General features: G+C 48.7%; 1 protein-coding gene across 1 annotated transcript; it reads left to right on the forward strand.

Moving 5' to 3' along the window:
• Window positions 1-1,063: 1,063 nt before the first annotated feature.
• TOP1MT (DNA topoisomerase I mitochondrial) lies at window positions 1,064-8,824 on the forward strand. The gene is made up of 12 exons (XM_021539089.2): window positions 1,064-1,170; window positions 1,668-1,790; window positions 2,131-2,318; window positions 3,098-3,242; window positions 3,983-4,126; window positions 4,618-4,803; window positions 5,274-5,342; window positions 6,419-6,533; window positions 6,998-7,125; window positions 7,805-7,899; window positions 8,372-8,521; window positions 8,722-8,824. The coding sequence occupies exons 1-12, from the start codon at window positions 1,105-1,107 to the stop codon at window positions 8,822-8,824; spliced, it is 1,512 nt and encodes a 503-aa protein (XP_021394764.2). The 5' UTR covers window positions 1,064-1,104.
• Window positions 8,825-9,434: the final 610 nt, after the last annotated feature.

A 9,434-nucleotide genomic window follows, 5' to 3' on the forward strand; every position in this document is an offset into this window, starting at 1 on the left:
GCATTTTGGTTTTGAGCTTTTGTCAGCTCATCCGTGCTTTCCCACGAGCTGGAAAAAGGGGATTTTACTGATCCATGACCTCAGTGACTGACACATCCAAGGATTTGCCTGGGCTGCTCCAAGCTCCTGATGTCCCCAGGGTCACCTCACATCACCTTAGAGCAACTCAGGGTGTCACTGGCAGGACAGATCCAGGCCTTTGCTGCCTCCGTGTTTTCCTGGCATTCCCACTGGGTTTCCTGCCATTCCCTGCTCTCAGTTCATCCCTGAACTCATTTCTGGTGGACCAAAGGGAAATAAGGACATTGAGGGTCAGCTGAGGGATGGTGGAGATGGAAAGCAATCACATTCCCTTGGTGCTCCTCACTTCCCTGGGGCTTCCCGTGCTTTTTTGTGCCGTAGGAAAAAAAAGGCCACTTTGGGACCAGGAGGTGCCTGGCAGCACTGCTGGGGTATCCATGGGGCTCTCAGGGATTTTGGCTCCATGGGGAGGAGCCTTGACAGGGTTTGGACGGTCTCTGGGACCTTTGAGGTGTTGTGGATCTGAGCTGTGGCTTTGGACTTTAGGATCTTTGATGTTGACTTTTTTTTTTCCTAAAAAATGTCACAGTTCCTGGGTGGAAAAGAGTGGACAGGTAACAACCCCAAGTAGGAAGAGCCCACGGAGGAACTGGTGTTTGGGGGTTGTCAAGGGGCTGCTCCAGGGCTCAATTCCCATCCGTCTAAAAATCCCAAAAACCAGTGGTTCGAGCAGGACTCAACCATTCCCTGGACATCTCCCCATGACTTTTTCCTAAAAAAAAATTATTTCCAAGTAGTTTCTAGGATGAGCCAAGATATTCCTTGGTTTCGTTGTATTTCTCTGGCCAAAGAGCTCAGGAAGGCTTTGCCTCCAAAAGATGATTCAAGATCCTTGGAAAATCTAAGAACTAATCCAAAATTCTGCCCAGAGAAGCTGTGGCTGCCCCATCCCTGGAAGTGTTCCAGGTTGGACAGGACTTGGAGCAACCTAGTCTAGTGAAAGGTGTCTCTGCCTCTCGTTTCCCAGGAAAACCCTTGAAGCTGAGCCTGGCCACGGAGGAAATTGCCACGTTTTATGCCAAAATGTTGCATCATGAGTACACCACCAAGGAGATCTTCCAGAACAACTTCTTCCATGACTGGAGGAAGGTACCTTCCCTGGGAGGGCTCCTTGTTATCCATCAAAACCATCAGCCCCAGACTGTGGTGTGGGATATGGAATGGGGGGATTTATTCCTTATTTATAATTATGAGGTTCTAAATCATTATTTATTTCCATGTTTTTTGGTGGGTTTGGGCTGGGATTTGCTTTCTGTGCTCACTCTGAGTTTTAGTGATGGGTACAGGTAGTGGATCTTGCAAACAGCTCCAAAACCAGATTGGAACACCAAATGAATGCCCTCTGATCCCAAAACAACCCAAAACTTTCTAGGGAATGTTTACACCTCCCAAATATATTTTGTGCTGTCCCTGCAGTTGTGTTTGGGGACTTTTTTCCATGTTAGGTTCTTCCACCGCGGAACTGGCTGCCTATTTTTGAAGAATGGGTCTCTATTCCCTTTTCCAAGGATAGGCAAAAGCAGCAGCTCCATGTGGAATCAGTTTTTCCTCCTGGCTTTTCCCAGCCCCTCTCATCTCTTTCCCAGGAAATGACCTCAGAGGAGCAAGAGATAATCAAGGACCTGGACAAATGTGACTTCGGAGAGATCCACAAATATTTTGTGGAGAAAAATGAGGCCCGGAAAGGGCTTCCCAAGGAGGAGAAGCAGGTGAGGACTGGTTCCTATGACACGTTTTGGGAATTTTGGCTCTTTTGTTGTCTTTCCTGGTGCTGTGCCCTGAACTTGGACTTCTTTAATCCAGCTCTGTCTCCATGGCCATCACCCCCCTCTTCCTGAATTTTATCAGGAGATCTGCACCTTCCATGGCTTTGCAGGATGCCAGTCGTCCTTGGATCATGTTTTGGAGTCCTCCCCTGTCTGGAGGATTCTGGACTTTGCCAAGGGAATGATGGCACTTAGATTTCTTGGTTGGAATGTTAAAGATCCTTTCCAATCCAAACCATTCTGATTTTTTTTTTTTTTTTTTTTTGTGGTGTCCCTGTTTCAGAAGCTGAAGGAGGAGGCGGATAAGATCCAGGAGGAATATGGATACTGCATCCTGGATGGACACCGGGAGAAGATTGGCAACTTCAAAACTGAACCTCCAGGGCTCTTCCGTGGCCGTGGGGAGCACCCCAAAATGGGGATGCTGAAGAAGAGGATCATGCCAGAAGATGTCATCATCAACTGCAGCAAGTGGGTTGTCCTTGGAAGTGCTGAGCTCCTGGGGCTTCCCTTGGGACTGGGGGAAACTGGGAACTTCCTCTGCCCAGAGTTGGGGTTTTTCCCTCTTCTAAAATCCGTGATTTCCACATCCTGAGAGTGCTTTTCCCTCTGAGTTTTGTGAGCTGGAGTGGTCTTAAGCTACCCATTTGAAGGCCTTGATTCAAAACATTCCTCACGGCTCCAGCAAGTTTTTCTGTTGTTCCCGGCATCTGAATGATAAACACCTGATTGTGGGAAGGGTCTGGAGCACCAGGAGCAGCTGAAGGAGCTGGAGAGGCTCAGCCTGGAGAAAAGCAGGCTGGGGGGAACCTTCTAAAATTCCCTGACAGGAAGGTGGAGCCACACAGGGCTTGGTTTAATCTCCCAGAAAAAAAAAAAAAATTATAGGAGATGAGGAAATGTCCTCAAATTGTGCCAGATGGAGTTTTAGGTTGGATATTAGAAAAAACATCTCCACAGAAAGGGTTGTCAAGCACAGGAAGAGGCTGCCCAGGGCAGTGGTGGAGTCACCAGCCCTGCAGGGGTGTGAAAGCTGTGTAGATGTGGCACCTGGGCACATGGTTTGGTGCTCCTGGCAGTGCTGGTTCATGGTTGGACTCGATCTTGGAGGACTTTTCCACCTTTAATGATTCCATGTTGTGGAGTAATTCTAGGTGGATTCTGTGTTTTCTCAGTGTGGTGACTATCTTTGGCTCACTGAAAATTTCATTCTTTGTGGTCCGAGGGCTCTAATCCTGCTCTTCCCACAGGGATTCCAAGATTCCCGAGCCCCCAGAAGGTCACAAGTGGAAGGAGGTGCGCTTTGACAACACGGTCACCTGGCTGGCCTCATGGACAGAGAACATCCAGAACTCCTTGAAGTACATCATGCTGAATCCCAGCTCCAAGCTGAAGGTTGGAATAATGCCCTTGGTCAGGTGAAAACAATCTGGGAAAGCCAGGATGTGGAGTATCAAAAAAATTTTTTTCCTTGCCCTTCTCTTAAAAGTTGATAAACAAAATGAGGGAAAAGACAGATGATTGTGAAGCATCAAACTTATTCCAAGGAATGGGTTGCACCTGGCAGAGTGATCCTGGTGCCACGTTGCTCGTGTGTGTCCAGGGAAGGCTGTTGGAAGCCAGATGGGGGCCGAAAGGATCCACAGGGGCTAAGAAGATCCACAGGGACCAGAGTTATCCTGGCATAAATTAACCAGGAAGTGGAGGGTAGGAAGAGATGGGATTGAGCTCTGCAGGAAGAGAAAGGGGATTTAAGGCTATTTCCAAGGGCTCAGGGAAAGTGGGAATGCTGCCCAGGTGGACACAACTGAGCAAGTCCTGTGTCAGTCCACATCGGTGTCCAAGGAGCCACCTTTGGCCATGGTGTGACCATTGATCCTTGCCATCCTCTGGCTGATGGAGAACATCCTAACTTGGCCAGGATCCAAACCCAGCACGGCCAGCAGAGGGCACGGAAATCCTGGAAGAGCTGTTTCTTTCCCAGTTTATTCCCTTCATGGATTTTTTTTCCCAAGAAAACAGTGGGGTTTGAGCAGGATTTAGATGCTGGGGGTGTTTCTAGAGCAGGACTTGACTGGTAGGGGTGGAATAAAGATGGGGCACGAAATGGAAAACATCCTGGTTTCCCATTCCAGGGGGAGAAGGACTGGGAGAAATACGAGGTAGCTCGGCGCCTAAAGGATGTTGTCCACACAATCCGGGCTCAGTACAGGAAAGACTGGAAATCCAAGGAGATAAAGAAGCGGCAAAGAGCAGTGGCCCTCTACTTCATTGATAAGGTATCCACAGCCTCACCCCAGGTCCCCCATCCAGGTGGAAGTTGGGAATTCACTTCCCTGATCCACTCCAATGTGTAGTTTTTGGTGTTTGCTGGTTCTGCCACCCTGGGTGGCTCCACATGAGGAATCTGGGGATGATTATGGAATCCTGGAATGGTTTGGCTGGATGGGACATTCAAGATCATCTCATTCCAGCCCCTTGCCATGGGCAGGGACGTCTTTCACTTGACCAGGTGGCTCCAAGTCCCATTCAGCCTGGATCTGAGTATGTCCAGAGGTGTGGAAGATTAAAATTGTCCTTAGTGGAAGGTACCCCTGCCCATGGCAGGGGGTTGGAATTTGATGATCCTGAAGGTCCCTTCCAAATCATTCCGTGAATCTATAGATGGAGATGATTTGATCTCCTCTAGTCCTGATCCACTTTAACAACCTGGGAAAGGGGAATTGAGGTGGAATGGCATGGGATGGATGACTCCCGATTTTCTTTTCAGCTGGCCCTGCGAGCTGGGAATGAGAAGGAGGAAGGGGAGACTGCGGACACGGTCGGCTGCTGCTCCCTGCGCGTGGAGCACATCCAGCTGCACCCCCAGCTGGATGGGCAGGAGCACGTGGTGGAGTTTGACTTCCTCGGGAAAGACTCCATCCGTTACTACAACAAAGTGTCCGTGGAGAAGCTGGTGAGTGGGGCAGGAATACAGGAAAGGCTTGGTTATCTGGGATCCCTCAGTGTTTATCAGTCCCAAATTCCCATCCAAAACCTGTTACCAAGATGCGCTTTAACCCTGGAGAATGGGAGAAATTTTGGGATAGAATATCCAAGGTTGGTCTACTTCATGAGGGAGAAGTCCCACACCTTGCTGGAGCACCCTCAGTTGGCTCGTGCACGTCAGGACTTGAAACGTCTCCATTTGTATTAAATAATTTTCCTTTACCCATGGGAAAAGAGATTTTAATGGTGTTTGTGGAGAAACTGGAATGCCAGAGATGGGAATGATGGGGGGAACACCCAGTGGCACCGTGAAATTGAGAAGGTTGGCCAACATCAGGGTGAATCAGAGTCCGTCTGGAGGAGGGGAGAGATGAGGGAGATGTCTGGGAGCAGTTCATTCCTTGGCCCTGACCAGGGCTGTCCTTTCCCCCTCTTCAGGTATTCAAGAACCTGCAGCTGTTCATGAAGAACAAGGACCCCACCGAGGACCTCTTTGACCACCTCAATGTGAGTTGTCACCTCGAAGCTTTTCAAACAGTCCTGGTGGCCCTGAAGGAGGAGAAGCCAAACCATGACACCCTTGGCCACCTTTGGTGGTCGTCCCTTCGCCTTGTTTTACCTCTCTGCTCTCTAGGGACATCATTGTCACTGTGAGGTTTTCCATCCTCTTTTTGCACTGGAGTATCTCCACTCCCTGAGGAGCTGGATTCCTGTTCCTTCCCTCCTCCAACTCACCCACTCGGGCTTTTTTTAGCCTGGGAAGGTCTGCCCACATTTTGGGGAATTACTGGAGGTACCAGAGCTCAGCTTTTTGATGCTCCACAGAAGTGGATGTGCTGCCTTCCCTCCTGGAAAAATCTCCTCCCTCATCTTCCTTGGGATGGGATATGGGATCGATGAAGCAGCTCCATGTTCTTGGTAGAACAGGGATGTGATATTGGATGTGAGGTCAGGAATGATTGTTTGGAAAAGACCTCTAAGATCATCAAATCCAGGAATTAACCCAGCACTGCCAAGTCCACCACTAAACCACATCCCCAAGTGCTAAAATGTGTCCTCTTGGACGTAGGTGGGCAGAAATTTTTTACTTTCAGAGAGATTTTTTTTTTTTTGTGAATTTAGGTGGAATTCTAGGCCAGTTTGGGGTAGATGATGACCTGACCCCACAAGTAGGTCTACAAGCTGCAGGATTTAATTTTTTGTTAATGCCTAATCTTGGTTGCTTAGGCAGAAGATGGTCTAAAAAGAGATTTGTTCCAGCTTCCACTTGTCCTATTCCTTAAGGAATCAAGGAATGGTTTGGGTAGGAAGGGACCCTAAAGACTATCAAGTTCCAAATCCCCACCACGGGCAGGGACACCTTCTACTATCCCAGGTTACTCCAAGCTCCATCCAGCCTGGCCTTGAACAATTCCAGGGATGGGGCAACTTCTGTGGGAATTCCATCCAGGGTCTCATCAGCCTCACAGGGAAAAGTTCCTTCCCAATATCCTGTCAAACCCTTTGTCACTTTGAAGCCATTCCTCCTTGTCCTACCACTAATGTGAATTTCCCTACATTTTTCCCTGTTTTCCCTCCTCCAGACCACCTTCCTGAACAAACACCTCCAGCACCTCATGGATGGTCTGACAGCCAAAGTCTTCAGGACCTACAATGCTTCCATCACCCTGCAGGAGCAGCTCAAGGCCCTCACCAACCGTGAGTGCCCGGGGTCGTGGTGCCACCAGAGCATGGTGGGACCAAAGGGTTCAAGAATGTCCATCTCATTGCCTTGGGATCCCTAAATCTGCCCATGTCCCACTTGGGGCAGTGCTCCACAGAGTGGGGCGGGAGTGACACATGGGGGTGAGCAGCAAGTTGTGGATGTTGGTAAGTGAGAAATGGTGAGCTCGGGGGTACTCTGACTAACTGATAGCCAGGGTGGGAATATTTTTCCCTCTTTTCCTTGTGTTTCTGGTTGGCTGCACTATTTCTGCCTCCTTGGGTGCGTGAGGGATGAGTCACAGCACCAGGCTGTGATGCTCAATTGTCCTTCCCCAATTCCCACAACCATTATTGCTCTCCCTGGAGAGAGAATGTGACAGCAACTTGTTTGTCTTTCCTTCTGCTGTATTCCCTTCCTGGAATGGAGTCAGAGTGATGTTTTTTTCATTTATTTCCAGCTGAAGACAACATTGGAGGAAAAATCCTGTCCTACAACCGAGCCAACAGGGCCGTGGCCATCCTGTGCAACCATCAGAGGTCTATACCAAAAACCTTTGCCAAGTCCATGCAAGTCCTCCAGGAAAAGGTGAGACAGACCCAGCAGAGAGATCCCAGACCTAATCTGGCCTCCAAATTTCATTTTTGGGCTGGGGTGATGTCTGAAGGAATCACCTTGGTCAAGAACATCAGGGAAAGTCCTGGGAGTAGTGGGTTGTAAGCCAGGGGTGGAGAGGGATGTGGTGATCTCAAATGCCTGGGGGAAGCAACTTGGCACAGAATTTGGGTGAGATTTTATGAGTTTAGGGCATTTTTCATCACTCTGTCTTCAAACCAAGCTGGGAGCCTTTTGTGATGGCAGCTCTGGCCCACTTGGATCAAGATGAGAGAAATTGGTTTTCCTGCCTTTTTGCAAGAGGAGCATCTTGAGCATACCTTAAGTTGCCACTTTTAATTGTCCTCAGTTTGTGCTCACACCCTGCTGAAGGGCTGGGACTTCTGTGAGCGCTCTGCTGCTGTCACAAGTCCCTCATCTCAGGCACGTGCAGAAGATGGACAGATTTAGGAGCTCCAGGTGTTTGTGGCACCTGGGCTGGGAGGATATTTTAGAAGATGCTAAAAAATGCTTGAGCCCAGAAAATGCTGCAGGGACAAATTGGGAAGTAGGGTTGGTAAGAAATTGAGGAATGGTGTGTGAAGGGAAAGAGGGAGGAAGATGAAACCTTCAGGGAGGCTGGAAGTGTTGTCTGACTGTTTCACCTTCACAGATTGACGCCAAGAAGAAACAAGTGGAGGAAGCCCAGGAAGAAGTGAAAAAAGCTGAAGATGAGTTTAAAGACACAAAAGATGCCAAAGCAGAACTGTGAGTGGCTTTTCCTTGGAATCTTCTCTTGCAGAGGAATCCAGAGGGCCCATGGATGGGAGTGATGTGTCCCAACACCCCATCAGAACAGAAATGCCCATGTTTGGGATTGTGTCCTTCTTTTCTCATGGAAATTTGGAAGATGGTTAAGACCTTGTGGATGGTTCCCTTCAGGGACACTGCTCACTCTCCCAAGTTGCTCCAAGCTCTGTTCAACCTGGCCTTGGACACTTCCAAGGATGGAGCAGTCCCGGCTTCTCTGGGAAACCCACTCCATGATGCTGGATTTTGTTTGCCCACCTTTGGTGTTGGAAATGACACTTTTTAAATTGTTAATTCTTAATATTAAAAAAGCATCTCACCAGATCCAAACCATTGAGAGATAGGTTAGTGCTGAATGGCTCCTTTGACTCTGCCATTCCATAGAATTTCTGGGCTTTGGGACATTGTGTTGTTCCTTCTCTGCCCTCAGCAATGTGGAGAAGAAGAAGAAGCTGTTGAAGAGGCTGGAGGAGCAATTGGCCAAGATGAACATCCAGGCCACGGACAAGGAGGAGAACAAGCAAATAGCCCTGGGCACGTCCAAGCTGAATTACCTGGATCCCAGGATTACTGTGGCTTGGTGAGTCTTGGGTGTGAAATCATGGAATGGTTTGGGTTGGAAAGAACATTAAAATCTGTGGTGTTCCATGGGCAGGGACACCTTCCGCTGTTCCAGGTTGCTCCAAGCCCCATCCAACCTGGCCTTGGAGACTTCCAGGGATGCAGTGGAGAGGACACTGCTGGTAACTGGTCCCTACTGGTGTCTTGTGGTCTGCACAGGTGCAAGAAGTTTGGGATTCCCATCGAGAGGATCTACAACAAGACCCAGAGGGAGAAGTTTGCTTGGGCCATCGACATGGCTGGCGAGGACTTTGAATTCTGAGCTGGAGCCTTCCATGTTAAATCCCAAATCCTGCTCATTTGGGAAGCATTTTTGCTTTCTAATTTGCTGCTGGTGGTGGCTGAGGGTTGAGTTTGGTGCTTTTTTTTTCTTTTTTTGTATGGAAGAGCAAGCACCTGGATTTCCAGTTGAAGCAGGTATTGCTGATTGGGATTTCGGACTTCGGGAACTCTTAATTCCTCTTCAGAGTTGCCAAATACTTGGGATTTTTTCTTTCTTCCTCTGGCGTCCTGGAAGGAGATTAAATAAGAGCCTTAATTGTGCTGATCAACAATGTAATCCTGTCTCCTTGGTGTAGTGGAGCTGTGCTGCCCTTTCCAGACTGAGTGGGATGGATGGGGAAACATGAGGTGATGACAGCAGGAAAACAGGAACTGCAATATAAAACCCAGGATTAGTTTAGGGATGCACTGGGGGCAAAGGAAAAAATCTCAAAGTTTTACATTTCACAGAATTTCTGGGGACTTTGTGCTCTTTCACCTCCAGGAGGGGAGAAAGTTGTGCAGTTGCAGGGATATTACATGGGAAAAACATGGGAGGGAATTTGTGTCATGTCAGGAGAAGGTAGAAGGGAAGACGTTGGATTTAAAAG

This window comes from Lonchura striata, chromosome 1 (assembly GCF_046129695.1).
Source record: "Lonchura striata isolate bLonStr1 chromosome 1, bLonStr1.mat, whole genome shotgun sequence".
In the NCBI taxonomy this organism is placed as follows: Eukaryota; Metazoa; Chordata; class Aves; order Passeriformes; family Estrildidae; genus Lonchura; species Lonchura striata.